At 37.8% G+C, this 19,591-nt stretch overlaps 2 protein-coding genes across 2 annotated transcripts in view; both read right to left on the bottom strand.

The window, feature by feature from the left end:
• Positions 1–202: 202 nt before the first annotated feature.
• Positions 203–15,957, bottom strand: LOC110024493 (probable glucan 1,3-alpha-glucosidase). The gene is made up of 6 exons (XM_020724496.1): positions 14,252–15,957; positions 11,923–12,196; positions 11,701–11,836; positions 1,351–1,561; positions 1,070–1,276; positions 203–890 (listed from the first exon to the last, which is right to left on the bottom strand). The coding sequence occupies exons 1-6, from the start codon at positions 15,812–15,814 to the stop codon at positions 522–524; spliced, it is 2,760 nt and encodes a 919-aa protein (XP_020580155.1). The 5' UTR covers positions 15,815–15,957; the 3' UTR covers positions 203–521.
• A 1,179-nt stretch (positions 15,958–17,136) lies between these two features.
• The window catches only part of LOC110024491 (carotenoid 9,10(9',10')-cleavage dioxygenase 1-like), a 43,097-nt gene continuing 40,642 nt past the window's right edge, over positions 17,137–19,591 (bottom strand). The window contains exon 14 of the mRNA XM_020724490.1: positions 17,137–17,189. Within this exon, the coding sequence (XP_020580149.1) occupies positions 17,163–17,189 (27 nt within the window). The 3' untranslated portion in view covers positions 17,137–17,162. The remainder of the gene's footprint in view (positions 17,190–19,591) is intronic.

Below are 19,591 nucleotides of genomic sequence, written 5' to 3' on the forward strand. Positions count from 1 at the left end.
AAATCAAACAGACCAGTTATGATCTGCAATGATAAAATTTACCATTCTTGTGACAGGAGACGTCGTCTTCCACTGCTTCATCAAACAAAAAAATTTTTCTGACATTTCATTCACTCCAAACGAAAGGACTTCACCAACTTCTCAAACCAAAAATCAAAAAATCAAGTATAAACGAATTCTAGAAAAAATCAGATCTTCATGGGAAAGTTTTTTGCCTCGAGTAATGGTTTAGATTTCAGAGAAACAAGTATATTTGTTGCTGATCGCAAACTTTTGTCAAAGAAGCCCCGAAAGCAACAATTTTCATGCAGATCAGCAGCCATTTAGACAGCTGCTGTACATATAAAATTGTTATTAAATTACCCGAAACACGATGGGAACATAACGTCAATCATAAGATTAAACACTTCTCAGCCCATTTTGATCACTAAATTAAAAAAAAAATGCAAATTAAAACAAAATTCCTGCCGCACTCGCCGAAAATGATACAAATAATTCACGTCGAAACCATCCATAGAAACCTACAAGGCCTTGATGGTCCAGTCATCGGCAATGCGGACATTGGGCTTTCGTATCACAAGAGCAACTGGGCTTGCGCCCGCTCTAAGTGCGAGCGGGCCGGGCTCGATGTCGGTTTCATGATTGCCGGGCTCGATCACTGCTTTTTTTGGGGCCGATGGTAGTCCGAGAATAATGATCCGCTCCACGGTGGCATTTGAAGAGAATTTCTTCGCTTCGGGTGGGATGGAATGCATGTTATATGAGGTCAGGATGCTGTTAGAGAAAACAAATCGACGGTGGATGTATGCGCCCTGCTCGAACTCGTAAGTCTTGCCGTCGTCGATGTAAAGCTCGCCTTCTGCGGCTAGAGAACTATTGAGTGCAATTACCTGAACAGTGATATGATGAAAATGTGAAGGATTGTAAATTCATCATGTTTGATAGAAGTTTAAAGAACTTCTCGATCAAGGAGAAGAAGCCCACAAGGACAAGGGGAAGAGCAAGCACATCATTTCATTGAATTCTGAAGATGGGTATGAAACTAGCCATGGAGACATAAAATACATACCAGAGTATAGGGATCATCTGTCATTTGTGTTGTGCTACGTCTGAACCTGTATCTTCTAGGGACAATGGAACCTGCCCTCTGGAAACTGGGTATGCTGTCTTCAACAACCTCAAGTTTGTGGATCTGGCCTCCAGAATATGCGGCTCCATTTCTCATGCTATACCAAGGCTGCTCCCCAGCCAAATAAACTGACACGGATTTTTGGCCCTGCGCAACATTTTAAACATAAGAGTGTGTAACATACTACAAAGATATGAATTCAGACTATGAGTACAAATTACCTCTTCATATATTCCCTGGACTAGGATACTTTCACCAACCAAAAAGGCCTCACTATTGTCAAATGTTTCTTTATCCTCGGGGAATTCAAGCCATAGAGGCCGCAATATGGGGATACCGCTTACACTAGCCTTTCTAAATAGGGAGTAGTAATATGGTAACAATGAATATCTTGTGTGTATTGCTTCCCTAATCAAAGCGGTTCTCCTCTCACTGTATCATGTTTAAAAATTGACTTAGGTTGATCAAAAGAAACAGAGGAAACATATCAATTGAAATGCAAATCAAACTATGGTCCACATGAGTTAATGAACTGCACCAAATGAAATTTAACTTATCATCGGCAATTAAATATTGGGCCAATGGAGGCAAAAGAATGATGTATCAGCACAAGTTATACACATAGCAAATAACCTTTCTTCAGAAATCTTAGGCTTTCAAAAGAAAATGAACAAAAGATGCTAAAAATGCTTTAGAAAAAAATTTCAGTTAGGGAAGACCTTTAAAAGAAATAATCAAGCAAACACAAATACTTACACATGCTTCTCGAGATGTCCCTGCCAACGATGTCTTGAATACATGGACAGAGAACTATCAGTCTCATTATTCTTTTACACAAAAAACTCAATTATACCATATGGATAGGATACAATTTGGTCAAAATATGAACATTAGCGTTTACCATTTAATTTGAACATGCCTTTACCATTAGGTTCCATCGTTATGATAATCACCAATAAGATGGGATTGGAAGAAATGCCAAAGGGCCCTATTATGTGATTGAACATGGCTTACTAACGGCATTGTAATATTAGATGGACCAAGTGATTTAAAGGCTTACAAGCATGTCCAAAATGTAACCAAGAGTCATAGGCCAAAGGAACTCAAAGGCATAGAAGAAGGCAATTTAGGCTCATAGGTATGAAATGGAGGGTAATGTCATAAAGGCATGTAATGGTAAAATCAAAAAAAGATGGACCAATTATGAGATCTTGGTAAACCTTCATTTAAATTAAAATTTGTTTTCTTAGCAAGTTTTTATAGATAGGGGTACTAGCGTTGAAGTGAAGCTCGTAATAGTTGATTTGTGTATTTCCCAGGGCAATGTTGTTGTACTGCATTAGGGGACTAATCCTCTCATACATATAACAAAGCCGCTTTTTTAGTAGCTCAATCATTATGATAACAATTTTTAGCATATATCTTGCCTTGTAGAATTCTTAAATAAGAAAGTGCCATCTTTTGCTAAAGCATTCCTAAAATGAATCACTAAAAAAACAAAGCAACATCCAACAAGAACATAATAAGTTATCATATGTGATAAAAACTAATAAATGATAATTAATTCCATTAGCTTTTCAAGTCCACACTAACATTGTAAAAACCGTTTAAAATTTCATTTGTTTCACACTTTGAATAATAAAAAAAAAGTATGATCATGACATTGAACCTATGTTCCCCCCTCTCAAAAACGACCAAGCTTACCTTTCACTAAGCATAATTCATTCATCACTCACAAAATCTTGTACAAGTTTATCTCACTCAAAGTATCAATCCACTTATTTGTAATGAACTATCAATCCCCAAAATCATAAACAGGAATAAATTATTCTTATAAAACCTCTTAGCTCTCACCAATGAGAGAGTCTAAAGAGAACATATGCAAGACAAAAGTGCATAAAAGTGAGATGTGAGACAATGGGATCCAGGGATAAAATATAACTAATATCTTTCATCCTATGTGTAGAAGTACACAATAATTAGAAGAGAAAACATGTTAAGAGTTATAAAAATGTCATAAACAAGCTTCAAGAAAAGATGGTTGATTATATATTTGATATTTTTTTCTATCAATATATTGCACCTAATAAAATCGATTAATTCAATTCAAAACTAACAAAATAACAAAAAAAATTCTCCAATTTTAAGCAACTTTGAATAAGAATGAGTGGATTCAGATGATTTAACAATCTTCTTTAAAAAATTGCTGAACCCTATATTTCATCATCCCTTTTAAAATTATCATTTCTCAATAAACTCTTAGTTTTATCAGGTCCATCTTATCTTTGGCAAGTTCATCAATGCTTCCTTGTTAACAATACCCAAATTCATGCAAAATAACACTTGAATGTAATTTGAATAAAATTTACTTTAAGTCTCCACAATATTATCTTATCATAGCATATTCCTACAGAAATTCTCTATCAAAAATATCTAACCGTAATTCCAAAAGTTATATCGTCATTTATATTCAAATTACTTTAAATGATAGACCCAAGCATATCCCATCCAGATATTCTTTTATCTCTTAATATAATTAGCTTATAATAAGGAACATCACACCCACTTAAATTGCATATCTTACACTCAAAACTGATATGCTAATCCAAATATCATTATTTTATAAGCAATTTCTCCGTTTTTTCTAATTTTTCATCTAATTAGAGAGGTCTTACTAGTAAGAAGTAGTAAAAAGTAAAAAAACAAAAAAAAAAAAAAAAAAAAAAAAAGAAAGAAAAACATAAGTCAAGATATCTCATTTAAAAAATTCCAAGTAGGTATATCCATAAAAAAAAAAAAAAAAAAGAAAAACACAAGTCAAGATACCTCATTTAAAAAATTCCAAGTAGGTATATCCATAACCAATAAAAAATAAAAACTTAATGTTAATACATGATATAAAAAAGTTATGACTGTGAGAATCCTTGAGAATCCTTGGTCGCTCCATAATCATTCAAATACTAATCAATGCTCGATAGTGTGCATTGCTAATAATGTTAATATAACTTTAAAATACATTTCTTCTTAGTGCATACCAAATTAATTCACATGATACTCAATCAAATGCCCTCTACATCTTAAAAAAAATTAAATGAAGATATTTTAGTTATTCTCAGCTTTCAATTAATTCCCTAAAAACAAAAAAATGCATCAATAATTGATCTTTCTGGCATAAAAGATAAACAATATTGATTCTTTAAAACCAGAGCAATGCTTTTAAGATCCTATTCCATTATTCCCTTTATGAACTTCACTAAATTATTTTGAAATTTGTATCCCCTACAAATACCCTAATCACAAACATCTTCTTTTTCAATGAATAATGAAAATAAAATCTTTCTCAAATTATTTAGCATCCTCTTAGACTTCAAAATTTTGTTTAAAACCCATAGCTTAAAAACCCCAACAGGTATCTCATATAGGTCTAAATATTTAACCTTAAAATTCTTTTTTAAAGTTGACTTCTTTTTATATTTAAATTAATCTATAATATAACTCTATGTTCTATCCATTATGCCCTTCCAATAAATTAAAAAAAAAAAAAACCTTTTTTAAAACTCACTCAATTTTTCAAAGTAAGATTTTAACTTTTACTTGATGCATTCATCTTTAACTAAGATCATATTATTATCACTTTTAATACACTACTTAACTTTATTAAAGCCTCTACATCTCAATATCTCTAGCCCTAAAAGTTTAACAAATCATCAAAATTGATAGCTGATAGTTTACTCACAACCTTTTACACGAGTTTGGTGCAATTAAAATCATTATAAATTCAATACTATCGGCTTAATATTTATTTTTTATATAACCTTTTGTAATTACTCGATTAAGCACAAATTCTCCATAATCTATTTCTTGACCCTTCAAAAACTTCTACAATAATATTTTTAATTACTAGCCAACTTATCATGCACTAAGTTGGCTCAATTATATAATTCAATTTACCTTGCTTAACAACCCCTCCTAGAGGATGAGCACTCATCTTTTGAATTCCGCTATCTTGATTTAGTCAATTATTGCGGTTGATCATTTTGTCATTCTAAGATACATATACATAACTATTATTCCATATTGTGTGATTGAAATTTTCTCCATTAATCAATGTATAATCTTTGAGAGAATATTTTTCTTCCCTACAAGTAAAAAAGAATATAATTTATGATTCAGAGGCTCCCTTTTTAAAAATAAATAAGACCACTTCTCACTTCTTAAAAATATTTGCTCGACACTACTAGGTCATGTACACATTCAAATAAAATTTAAAACATTCCATTTTTATCTCTGAATTCATATCCACTGTAATTCATCTCATGACTCATCATACTAGAACTTTCAAGCCTATTAAAGCTACCACTAACTATTATCACAGCTGCATCGAATATGTGATATATTAGTATGTCCATCACTTTCAAAATTGATTTTTTTTTAAATAATCCTATAATCCAAATTGAGGAAAATAAACGCTAGAAAACAAATGGAGATCCTCCTAATATAAAAATACCTGTCGCAAGCCCCTTACAAAAATAGACTATTTGCAATTCTAATTTTACATTCTTAATTGACCTTTCATATGTATTTTGAAGTACCTGGCAATTGTACTCTCAAATGTTTAAGCACATATATAAATAACAAAACATCATAATACATTTAAAAGTTTTTTTTTCCCTTCATTTTATTCTTAATCTAAATGAAGAATTTTGAAACTAGTGAGTAAAAAAATATATGAAGCTTAAACCTCAAACTTTGCCAGTTCTCTTGGAGAAGATGTCCGGGAACTTCATTTCGCTCTTTCCTGCTTCCAATTTTGCTAGCATCAAGCCCATGCAACACATCCATTATTCATAGGCCCAAGCATATCACCCAAGTGATATGCTTTAATACCAAAATCAGTGAACAAAACACAACGAAACGGCAATAGATAGGTGGAAGAACCACAAACAAGGGCTACTCTTACAAAAATCAAAGGAAAACAAGCAAGAGACAAGTTTGATCTACTTTTTGAGAGGTAGATCGTCCTCTCACACCCTAGACGTCATTAGGAACACCACACGAAGAAAGAAAATAGCAGCCAAACAAAAACATGCAAGAGACAAGTTTGATCTACTTTTTGAGAGGTAGATCGTCCTCTCACACCCTCTCACACCCTAGGTTCCCCTCGAATAGAATCCCTTCAAAGCATTTCAAAAACTTTCCCTCCTAACTTTCCCTCCAAACTTCTTTGATTTCTCCTCCTTGCATAGGTGATTATGGCCCTCATGGACTCCTCCCTTTCATTTCCCTCTTATGCAACTTCCTTTGTCTGCTCCCCTTCTTCCCATCGCCAAGACCGGTCTGCCTGTGGGCCCGGTTCCATTGCTTCCAATCAATCCAGGGTAGACCATCACGTGTAAGAGCTCGGAGGGCGTAACATTACTCCCCTCAACAAAAAGTACATTTTCCTCAAGGTGAAAGGATGAAAATTGCTTGTGGATCACCTCATAAGGCTCCCACGTTGCCCATAGTCTGACAGTCCCTTCCATTTTACCAATACCTCATTTGCTCACCTTACTTCTCGGCAAACTCCTTCGATCTCTAACAGTTCCAAAATCACCTCCAAGTCTTCTGTCAGCGTCGGTGGTGGTGTAGGCGAGGATATATGATCTCCAATCGCACGTCTCAACCGTGATACATGGAAAACCAGGTGTAGTGCGGATGATGGTGGCAACCTCAAATGGTAGGCCACTGCTCCGATGCGTGTCATCACTTCATAAGGGCCAAAGTATCTCAATGACAGTTTCTCAATCCTCCTCCTGGCCAATGTCTTCAACGAACCAAACACAAACGAACAAAGCTTGCGTTCGTGTTCGGTTTGTTTGAAACAAACTCGTGTTCGAAATTGTTAGTGAAGTTACTATTTGTGTTTGTTTCTTGCTTAGCGAGCCGAACACGAGCTGTTCACGAACGAAGAGCCGTTTTTTTCCGGAACGAAGAGCCGTTTTCGCTCGTGTTCGGCTCGTTTACACCCCTAGCCCTAAAAAGATCCTCCTGAGCTCTGCTAGTATCTTGTCCATCTCCTCCAAGTACTGATGAACGTTGGATACTGGTGTAGTGTTATGCCCATAATGTATAAAGTGAGACGGATCTCGTCCATACAATATCTTGAAAGGAGTTGTTTGTGCTGCGGTGTAATACGAAGAATTATACCAATATTCAGCCCATGCAATCCACTTAGCCCATAACTTTAGTGTATCAGATGAAAAACAACGCAAGTATGTCTCCACACTCATGTTGACCACCTTCGTTTTCCCATCGGTCTGGAGATGATATGTAGTGCTCCTATTGAGAACTGCCCCTTGCAACCTGAATAACACTTTCCAGAAGTGGTTGAGAAACACGTTGTCCCTCCACACTCATGTTGACCACCTTCGTTTTCCCATCGTTCTGGAGATGCTATGTAGTGCTCCTATTGAGAACTGTCCCTTGCAACCTGAATAACTCTTTCCAGAAGTGGTTGAGAAACACGTTGTCCATATTTGAAACAATTGATTATGGTATTCCGTGCAAACAGACCACTTACCAAATAAACATCGTCGCGACTGAGACCGTCATGAAAGCAAGCCATAAGAGAGTGAAATGTGCATACTTACTCAAGCAATCCACCGAACCCTTCTGACTGTGACAATCCCTCAATGAAATTCATCATCATTTCTTCCCAAACCATCCTCGACGATGCTAATGGTTGTAATAACCCTCCTAATGCTACGGTCAAGTACTTGTGCTGCTGATATACTTCGCATTTTGCCACCATATCCCATGAATGCACTGCCCTGAAACACTTATGATAATATAGCAATATACTCTGACGATTTAGGTGGCACGAATCACCCCTGGTGGAGCAACTGTTGTCTCCTAAATTCATATACTGGGTGGCTGTTTGGATGCTGTAAAAACTCGACTCTTACCTTCCTCAACTCCTCATCCTTTTCTCTCTCATGTCTCAAGGCTTCCCATTCTAGGACCAATGGTATTGATAAAGCCGTAATTGAGGTTCCTTTAGCTTTCTCGATAGTGCGTTAGTTGCCTTGTTCTCTAGTCCTAGCCTGTACTGAATCTTGGACAGCCATCTTTGATGATCCTCAGTCATCGTTCGCTGCTCCAGAAGATACTTTAAACTCCTACAATCTGTCCTGACCAAAAAATGTCATCCCAACAGGTAAGGCTGCCACTTCTAAATGGACAAGACAATTGCCATCAATTCCCGTTCATACATTGAATCTTTAGCATGCTCTGGCTTTAAAAAATTGGCTAAAGTAGGCAATCGGCCTCTAATCTTGCATGAGCCTGCTCATAATCCGTAGCCTGACACATCTGTCTCCACCACGAAGGGTTTACTAAAATCTGGACATGCTAATACCGAGACGTTAGTCATTGCCCACTTCATGTGTTCAAATGCTTGTGCTGATGCTTCCCCCCATTTGAAATTATTTTTCTTCAGTTGCTCCGTTAGTGGTCGTGTTATCGTGTCATATCTTCTCACAAATTTCCAGTAGTATCCGGTGAGACCCAAGAATCTTCTCAACTCATTCAAACTCATTGGTAAGAGACAATCAACCATAGCCTCAATCTTGGACTGATCCACTGCTACCCCTGTTTTGGACACCACATGCTCTAGGTACTCCACCTGCAACTATGCAAAAAAACATATCTGGCATATAACTGGTGTTCCCTCAATATCTAAAAAACTGTCTTAGGTGCCCCGCATGCTTTGTCTCTGTACAACTGTAGATCAAAATTTCATTAAAGAAGACCAAGACAAATTTCCGAAGGTAAGGCTGGAACACCCTATTCACGAGGAACTGAAATGTCTCTGGGGTGTTATGAGGCCAAACGACATCACTATGAACTCATAATGTCCTTCATGTATCCTGAACGCTATCTTGTGCACATCCGCTGGGTTCATCCTGATCGAATGATATCCCGACTTAAGATCAAGTTTTGAGAAAATGACTAGCCCCATAAAGTTCATCCAGTAACTCATCAACCACAGGAATAGGAAACTTGTCCAACACCGTCTCCTTGTTCAACGCTCAACAGTTCACGCAAAATCTCCAATTACCATCTTTTTTCTCACCAACAGGACAAGACTGGAAAAAAAAAACTCACACTAGGCCTGATAATCCCAGCCTCGAGCATCTCTCGGATCAACTTCTCTATCTCATCATTCTGAATCTGAGGGTACCTGTAAGGTATGACGTTGATGGGAAACACTTCTCTATCTCATCATTCTGAATCTGAGGGTACCTATAAGGTCTGACGTTGATGAGAAACACCCTCCAATGTAATAGCGTGCTCGTGCTCCCTCGGAGGAGGTACCTCACTTGACTGCTGGAAGACATTAGTAAACTATTACAGAAGTTGTTGGGCCCCTTCCAAAAACTGTGCCCACTCTGAATATCAAATCTTCTCAATGCTCTGCAACTCTACCATGTAACCTAGTCTCGCTCCCTGAATCAACTCGACCATGGTTTTAAGCGACACCATGGTTTTGCATAAGCTAGCATCTCCTCTCAGCATCACTTCCTACCCTCCACTTGAAACTCCATCATCAAGGACTTCCAATCCACATTCATCTCTCCCAATGTTCGCAGTCACTTCCTACCCTCCACTTCCCACTCCAGATTCCCTCCTTCCTCCATCATACTCTTTCGTGACCCTTCCACCATCCCTTCTCCAATGTTCGGGCTCATCCCCCTCCATCAGAAGTCTCCACTACCCATCCTCTTGGAGCCCTAGGGGGGCGCTATTGTAGGTAGATGATGTCTTCATCGTTGTTTTCTCGCTCGATCTCCTTTCCTTTTGATCTGATCAAGGATTTCTTGATCAACCCTTGGTTAGGGTTTGTAACTGGAGTAGTCGGCACAACCTTGAATTGCATCACCATGAGCTTTTTCATCATCTCCCACATTTCTTCTAAGCCTACAAATCCATCATTCATTCAACTTTCAATAGAAGAAAATATATCCTCCATGGTAGCAAATGTTTCTTCCATTCTCGATTGAATTTGCTCTACCTCTTCTTCTAGTATATCAACTATTTTTGCTGCCATCCCACCAATATCTATGCTTTGATACCTATTTAATACGCCTTGATACCAAAATCAGCAAACAACTCTTACGAAAATCAAGGGAAAACAAGCAAGATACAATGTTGATCTACTTTTCGAGAGGTAGATCGTTTCTCCCACACCCTATACGTCTCTAGGAACACCACACGAAGAAAGAAAACAACAGTCAAACAAAAACAAGCATAAAAGAAAGCAAACCCTAGGTTCCCCTTCTAATAGAATCCCCTCACAACATTTCAAAAACTTTCCCTCCTAACTTTTCCTCCGAACTCCTTTAATTTATCCTCTTTGCATAGGTGATTATGGCACTCGTGGACCCCACCCTTTCCTTTCCCTCTTCTGCGGCTACCTCTGTCCGCTCCCTTTCTTCCCGTCGCCAAGACCAGCCCGCCTGTGGGCCGCTTCCACTATTTCCAGCCAGTCCAGGGTGGACCGGCACGTGTAAGGGCTGGGAGGGCGTAGCACTAAGCAAACAACAAATGACCTCTTAGTATTTACTCTCTCAAGCGTATGCAAAATTCTGTGAGAGCCTTCGTCAACGTTCAGAGTAAAAATCCAAAATTATACAAAATTCATCTAAGGCTAAAGGATCATGACATTTAACATATACAAAAATGTCTCTAAATATTCTCGAGGTTAAAAAAGATGAAGAGCATGGCTTACGCAAGCCGCAGATAGTAACATGGTACAGGGATGAAAGTTCCTTAAAAGAAAAAATTCTGGCATCAAAGCATGTCTGTTTCAAAAAAATGAATACCACTGAATAATAGCAATACAATGAAAAAAATACATGCTACGGTAAGAAGAAAAAAAAGGTGAGAAACAACATCAAAGCGGCTGGGCAAGATTCAAAAGCCACCTAGACATGTTGGAAGCAAATCTAAACAACATCAAAGCGGCTGGGCAAGATTCAAAAACCACCTAGACATGTTGGAAGCGAATCTTTCTACAAGGATATTTGACTTAGGTGCATCAGGGTCACATTCCACGATATTTGTAGAGCCTTAGTCTGAGCCTGGCAGCGGTTCTTTCTTAATTATTTTTTGTCTGGGTTTGGTTTGAAATAAACAATTTTATTTTTGTGCCCAAGAGTGATTTTATTTTATTTTTCATTTTTTTACTGTAAGATAGCAAATGCAAATGCTTTTGTGAAGCTCTGATGAATTGATACTCTAATTAATCTATGATACCCATGCTTATATGCTTGTTCTACCAGTCGCAGCTCCTGAATGCTAACAAACAAAAGATGAGGACGCATCTAGTCACTAGATTTTTTGTTGTAAGACTATCATAAGTAGAAGAACAAGTAAAATGCACATCCTCCTCAATAACAGGATAAATCGTGCACCTAAGAAACCCAAGGATCAGTTCTGCATCACAATGAAGAAATAGCACAACAGCCAAAAAAAATCCTCCTTGTATAAATTGTACAATGAAAATTAGATAAAGGGCATAACATTACCCAAAAAGCCAAGGTTCCCTTCTCTTGGTGTCATGATGCGCATGAGCTCTAAAAAAAGGATAGTAAGCACCCAGCTGGTACCAACGCACCAACAGCTCAGGTTCGGGGTTGCCAAAAAACCCACCAACATCCGCACCTACATAACAGCAAAATATAATTTTATCAACCAAAACCATAATAGAAAAATTGTATGACAATCAATGATTGCCAACGCCTTGTTACCTGAGAATGACATTCCAGTAAGCCCCAGGGTCAAAATCATTGGAACTGAAGATCTTAGATGATCCCAGTCAGCAGAATTATCTCCTGTCCAGATAGCGCCATGCCGTTGGCTCCCAGCAAAAAAAGCTCGAGATAAAACAAAAGTGCGATCCTTTCCATTGCCTCGCTTCAATAGTCCATCAGCTGTGGCCATAAGAAAGTAGTACCCATAGACATTATGCAATTCCCGGTGCTCAACTCCTCCAAAATGTAAAGCATCTCTTGGCATTGATATCTAATTAAAGAAATAAGGTTACTCATATTTGCACTTCTTCCAATGAATACAAGGCTTTAGATTCATGTAGAAAATAACAACAACAACAACAAACCTTTATCCCACTAAGTAGGGTTGGCTACATGAGTCCTTTTTCTCCATTGTGTCCTTTTGATTGTCATATTTAATTCTAATAATTGAGATAATTTTTTATATTCTAATAATTGAGATAATTTTTTATACAACATGCCCAAGTCTTATTAGGTCTACCTCTACCTTTCTTAACATAAGTCAAATCTAAAACATCCACTCTCTTACTAGGGTCACCGGATGGTCAATGTTTAATGTGACCAAACCAACTAAGCTGACTCTCACTAATATTGTCTACCACTGGAGCTACTCCAACCCTTTACATTCATGTAGAATATGTGACAAAATTTTAAGGTTCCTCATATTACAGGCACATATGTATATGAACTACAAAAAAATGAAGCCATAAGAAATATTAAATGAATCCCAAAAAAAAAAAAAAAAAAAAAAAAAAAAAAAAAGGACACTAAAAAAATCATATAGATAGCCTCCTAGTAGAAACAATGAAAAGATCTACAAGAGCAACAACAAGCATTTATCCCACTAAGTGGGGTCGGCCACATGAATCATTTTTCTCCAATGTGCCCTTTTGAGTGTTATATTTTTATTTAATTCTAATAAATTAAGATCAATTTTATATAATCTCAAGTTTTTTTAGGTCTACCTCTACCTATCTTAACATAAGTCGAATCTAAATATCTAACTCCTAAATGGGTAACCGGATAATTGATGTTTGATGTGACCCAACCATCTAAGACATCTCTCTCTAATCTTGTCTATCTCTCTAATCTTGTCTACCACTAAAGCTAAGACCCAACCATCTAAGACATCTCTCTCTAATCTTGTGTACCACTAAAGCTACGTCTACCACTAAAGCTAAACCAACCCTTTCATGAATATATTCATTTTGCATTTTGTCTCCAAGTATAAAGCCACTCATCCACCAGCATTCAAATCTCAGCAACCCTTAATTTTATGTTTCTCTTTTATAGGCCAACATTTTGCGTCATAAAGCATTACATGTTTCACCACCAGATTATAAAAATTTCATTCGAGTCTAAGCGATAATTTTCTATCACACAATAAGCACGATACATTCCTCCACTTCAACCATCAATAACAGCTCTAGTATGCATGTCTTTAATAACTTCAATATAAATCATACCAACACCTTTCATATCAACACCTTTTTGTTCTAGCACAAGTAAAAGCTCTCTATATTTCTCCATCAAACCTCTCAATAAATCTATAACTTCCTTGGTAGACTTGCCCAACACAAATCCAAACTGATTTTGAGAAATATTTCTATCACGCCTTAACCTATGTTCAATTACTCAGCTCTAGTATGCATATCTTTAATAACTTGAATATAAATCATATCAACACCTTTCTATTCTAGCACAAGTAAAAGCTCTCTATACTTATCCATCAAACCTATGAATAAATCTATAACTTCCATGGTAGTTTACCCAACACAAATCCAAATTGATTTTAAGAAATATTTCTATCACGTCTTAACCTATGTTCAATTACTCTCTCTCATAATTTTAATGTATAACACACTAACTTAATTCCTTTATAGCTCACACTCTTATGCATTACTTTTACTCTTAAAAATAAGGATCAAAATACTCTTTATTCACTCATCGGACGCCTTTTAAGTTTTAAAACTGTGGTAATTCAAAAAAAAGTCATTGATCTCTAAATAAGATAAACTAAGAGCACTAAGATGAATGATTTGACAAAACTCAGAACTTATGTGCTTAGGGCACATCAAACAAAGCATGAAAGTTGCACCACCATATAGGTAGATAAAATTCAATCCCACACGATCGACATATGACAATGATTTGTTGGGCAATCAACTTATTAGAAGTTGGCCAATTATCCTCAAAAAAAAATTATTCTAAAGTTTCAAAATCACTATAAAGGAAGATCCTTATAGGTCATTCACTGATTCTGATAGGTATTATGAAAGAAACTTACCTCAGGGCCGTTGAAGACTGAAGGCTCGTTCATGTCATTCCATATATACAAAGACGGTGTTGAACCCCTATAGTTCTTGAATGAGAATTTCTCAGCCCACCACTCCCGAACGTCCGGGTTAATTGTATCTGGGTATGATGACGAACCTGACCAGCACCAGCCATCAAAGTCCTTCCCTGTTGCATCCTTCACATAATAACCCTTATCTGTAGCCTCCTTATGCACATAGTAGGAATCATCTCTCTTGATGTGAGGGTCTACAATAGTAACCATATGCCTCCCTTTTGCTGCCAATTTCTTCTGCATCTCCTCTGGATTAGGGAACAAAACTCTATCCCAAGTGAAATACCTTTTCCCATCAGTGTGCTCAATGTCAAGCCACAGTACATCATAAGGTATGTCATGCTCATCAAAACCAGCATCAACAGCAGCAACATCATCCTCGTCTCTGTAATTCCATCTACATTGGTGGTAAGCGATGGCAAACTCCTGCGGCATTGCCAGAGTTCCAGTCACACTGGCATATTGTTGAAGAACATCCTTAGGCCCCGGGCCTACAAAGAAGAAAGCATCCACAATCCCTGCCTCACTCATCCAAAAAGAGTCAATCCTACCCTTCTCTGGAGCAGCCGAATCATCCCATCCAGGGGCAAGCACATCAATCTGCATCTCAGCGGCATTAAGCCAAAAGAATCCAGAGGACCCCTTCAGCCCATGCGAGAGCATGAATGGGATGGACCCGTATATCCCAAAAGGTGAATCATGTAGATACTCGAAAACATCAAGATTAAAAAGCCTATAGGGTTCAGAATGCTCCACACCAGGTCCTCTAGTAGCACGAAGGGCCAACGAAGTAGAGGCGTGCTCAGGGATTCCATACACAAAGTCTGCCCCATGAAACGAAACATCAAAGCTTATCGACTGAGGACCATGCGGCCTAGTATCGGTATGTCCTCGAAATCGTTCCTCCCAATCCTCTCCCTCTTTCTTCTCCCGGAGCTGCTCGAATTCGAATAGCCCGTATGAGTTTAACGATATTATTGGAATATTGGATCCTTTCCGTCGGACCTGGATCTCAAAAGGATCATGCCGTAACACCGCCTCAAACTCGTCCGACAAATAAAGGGAAGAAATCGAGCCGTCCTCAGAGGAAGATACCCGGGGGAGCCATAGGCGGCGGTCTTCGAAGTCGGTGAGCACGACATCGGGAACCTCGAACCGTTGTTTCGAAGGAGCGGAGGGAGCAGAGTAGTCTTCGTCGATCTTGAGGCGTAGAATACCGTTCTGGTAGACCGAGAGGCGGAGGAGGAGAGGGCGAGGGAGATCACCGGCGGAAACATCTTCGGCGGAGGGGATGGAAGGTAGGAGGTGGGCAGTGAGGTGACCCTCGGAAATTGAGGGATCGGAGACGATGAGACGGGGGAGAGAGTGAGGAGTGCGGGAGCGAGCGCGCTTGCAAAAGGGTGTTTGGTTGCAGTTGCGGAACTCGTCTTTCTTCCAAGCGGATACGGGGGAGGGAGAGAGGAGGAGGGGGATGAAGATGAGGAGAGGGATAGGAGCCATGGGGGCTCAACCGCGCAGAGGAGAAGTACGATCGATCGCAGTTAAGGCGAAGTGAGAGTAGGAAGTAGAGAAAAAAGGGAGTGGAAGAAGAAGCTGAGCATTAGGCCACCTAATAGTAACTAGGCCTAATGTTCATTTTTAGGATTGTTCAATCATTATTTTCAAATGATTCCATTTTTGTTGATTTATGCTTATTCAATCTTAAGATAATTTTATCTTTATTCCATCAAGTTTTAAAGTTACTTTGAAAATAATTTAATCTCTATTACATAATGATTCAAATACACCTCAAAGATAGTTTATCATTGTATGATTTTATTCAAAGAAGGTTCAATTGTAGTTCAAAAATTATTGAAAAATGATTTGATTGTTCAATTATCATTCAATGATACTTCAAGAATATGTAATCCTTATCGGATCATGATTTGATCATCATTTGACGATTGTTCAATCATTGTTCGAAAATGATTTGATCATTGTTCAACGATCAACCAATCATTTTTTAAAGTTGCCTCAAATAATATTTGGTCCTTATTTAGTCTTTATTTGACTGTCATTCAATCATTAATTTAAGCTTGCTTTATCATGATTTGAAGATGATTTGATCCGGGTTTAAAGATGCTTCGAAAATGACTTGATTTATTCATTTATGACTCGAATATACCTCAAAGATAATTTTATAATATTTTTACTATTGTTTTTATAACGAACTTATTTGAGTTACATACTATTTCCCAACATATCACCATTACAACTATAATCGAGTGAGCGACGAAAGCACAATCAACTAGAGGCCAATCCATTCCACTATATGAAGGGCTAAAATAATTCTTTGTCATAGTTTAATAGTTAAGAAGTGACGAAATTAGGCTAAATACAAAGCTCATATATTACCCGAAGAATTATAATAAAATTTATTAAATAATATATAAGATATTACTAATTGTGAAGGTCATGTAATTGTATGGCTAGTCCTTTTTCTATCTCAACATAGACCTTACCAACAATTATGACTCCATCATACAAGTTATAAGAAATTTTAAGTAGTTCTAGCATATATATATTCTAAAGAGTCATTCAAATCTTATGTGAAATGGGAACATTGGAGTGCATACAATATAATACATAATGTAAAACAATCATCATCCAAGGGGTAATTGTTTTACAAGCAAAACATTTCTGCACAGATACAGTATAGTTTTTACATAAAATGCAGATAGATATAAATAAGCAATTTATAATTTATAGGGACTGCAAATTCAAATTTATAGGGGGTTTTTATGGGATATGTTTTCAACAGAAATCTGAGCCTCCGGGATGTAAATTTTCAAGGTCACTTTTATCACATTTATGCTTGTTGCTGCTGAATTTGTTCCTGTCAAATGTCATTTAGCAAAGAACGTTCAGCACTGATAAAGACATGGAATGAATGAAATGAAGTTTAGCCAGGAAATACTTAAAATAAACCAAAAAAAAGGGGGAATTGACATAAATACCACCCAATTCCTATGTGTTTACATATATAACACCTATAATTAACTTTTTTTTTACATTTATATTACCTAAATCTTTGATATCACCGAAAATACATCTATATTAACTTTTAAAAGGTGAAATACACTATGTGAAGAAATTGCTGTCAGAATTTTTGACAAATTTAATGACGTTAAGTAGAATAATCCGAATAAAATAATGAAATCTAGAGGGTATAAAATAACTCAAATATTGATAACAAAATAAGATTGCTTTATTTATGCCCCCATAACATCCTGAACAAAATATGTGCTTCGCAGTTCAGATATAGACTTCCTATACCTTGCTTTAAATACAAAAGCATCCGGGCAGTGGGAATTAACACACAGACCACAGAATTTTTACATATTTTCATATCTAACACCTAAAGTTTGATAGTTACATTTATAACCCTTTGGTTGCATGAACCTATGCATGACAAAGTTGTATTTGTTGTGAGATATGTACTTCCTGGCATAGAAATGAAACAGAAAGAACACAAGCAAACACAGATTATTTACATGGTTCGATCCAACTGGATCTACGTCCACGGGAGGAAATCAATCAAATAGTTCACTAAGGCAAAAGAAATGGAGAATACATAGCTTATACATAGAGATGAGCCCTCATCTTCCTTCTATGGTCTCCCTCTCAAGCGACACCTTGATACAAGGCCTTAAGATGCTCTCCTCCTCTCTAGCTCTCTAGTTATTCTCTCCTTTGTGGCAGCTTAAGAGCTCTTCCCTGCTTGCTCTCCTAAGCCTCACACCCTATTTATAGAAGCAAGAGAGTGGTAGGTGGGAGGTAGGTGAGAGGTACCACATTACAAAAGTGTCATTTTACCTTAGTTCATAAATTGGGGGTCAAAATAACAATTCTCCACCTTGACCCTCAATTGAGAAGCTTCGAAGTAAGGATTTCCTCTACCTGGCCCCTAAGAGGCCCTCAGCCCTTGGTGAATTTTACTAAGTCCAGACAGTGTCTGAACTCAGCTGTCGGTAGCACCTTGGTGAGCATATCAGCAGGATTTTCTTCAGTAGGTATCTTCTCCACTACTATTGAACCCTTGGCGACGACATCCCTCACAAAATGAAGTTTTATATCTATATGCTTGGATCTTTCATGAAATACAAGATTTCTAGTTAGGTGAATGGTGTTTTGGTTGTCGCAAAACACAGTTATCACCTTCTGATGTATCCCGAGCTCCTCAGCCATGCCCTTTAGCCACATAGCTTCCTTGATTGTTTCAGTCACAACAATGTATTCGGCCTCTGTTGTCGAGAGAGCCACAGCGGATTGGAGGTTAGACTTCCAAATGACTGCCGTTGTCGCAAAACACAGTTATCACCTTCTGATGTATCCCGAGCTCCTCAGTCATGCCCTTTAGCCACATAGCTTCCTTGATTGTTTCAGTCACAGCAATGTATTCGGCCTCTGTTGTCGAGAGGGCCACAACAGATTGGAGGTTAGACTTCCAACTGACTGTCATACCGAAGACAGTGAAAATGAATCCGATCAGTGACTTCCTGGTGTCAATGCTTCCTACATAATCGGAAACGTAACCAACTACCTTTTCTTCTTTGTCTTCCTGCCTTTTAAAGAGTATACCCGGGTCTGTAGTGCCTCTCAGGTACCTCAGGATCCATTTTAGTGCTTCCCAGTGAGCCTGTCCTGGGTTTGCCATGAACTTGCTTACAATGCTGACGGCGTAGTTGTAGATCATCCCATACATGATGCTACCAACCCCGTTGGCATAAGGGACACCCTCCATGTACCTTTTCTCATCCTCAGTCTCTGGTGTTTGAGAGTTTGTCAATCTGAAGTGTTGGCCAATAGGTGTTGCAACCTGTTTAGCCTCACACATGTTGAACCTTGCAAGAACCTTCTGAATATATGACTTCTGAGACAAGAATAATGTGTCATTGTTCCTATCTCTAGTAATCTCCATCCCTAGGATCTTTGTAGCAGGTCCTAGGTCCTTCATGTCAAATTCAGAATTGAGCATACCTTTGATCTTCTGGATTTCCTCCCTACTTTTGCTGGTTACTAACATATCATCCACATAAAGAAGCAAGTAGGTACTTATTTCACCGTCTTGCCACTTCATGTACATGCAACTGTCGTAGCTGCATCTGACAAATCCGATCTTTAGCATGAACTCATCAAATCGTTTGTACCATTGCCTGAGGCTTTGTTTCAGTCCATACAAAGCTTTCTTCAGCAAGCAAACTTTGTCATTTGTCTCAGGTGTGCAGTACCCATCTG

This window comes from Phalaenopsis equestris, unplaced genomic scaffold (genome assembly GCF_001263595.1).
Source record: "Phalaenopsis equestris unplaced genomic scaffold, ASM126359v1 Scaffold000258, whole genome shotgun sequence".
NCBI classification, from domain to species: Eukaryota; Viridiplantae; Streptophyta; class Magnoliopsida; order Asparagales; family Orchidaceae; genus Phalaenopsis; species Phalaenopsis equestris.

Coding starts and splice junctions, on each gene's coding strand:
- LOC110024493 (XM_020724496.1), bottom strand. CDS start 15,814: ATGGCTCCTATCCCTCTCCTCATCTTCATCCCCCTCCTCCTCTCTCCC. Junction 12,197..14,251: donor CAGTCTTCAACGGCCCTGAG/GTAAGTTTCTTT, acceptor TTCTTTAATTAG/ATATCAATGCCAAGAGATGC. Junction 1,277..1,350: donor TCCAGGGAATATATGAAGAG/GTAATTTGTACT, acceptor AATGTTGCGCAG/GGCCAAAAATCCGTGTCAGT.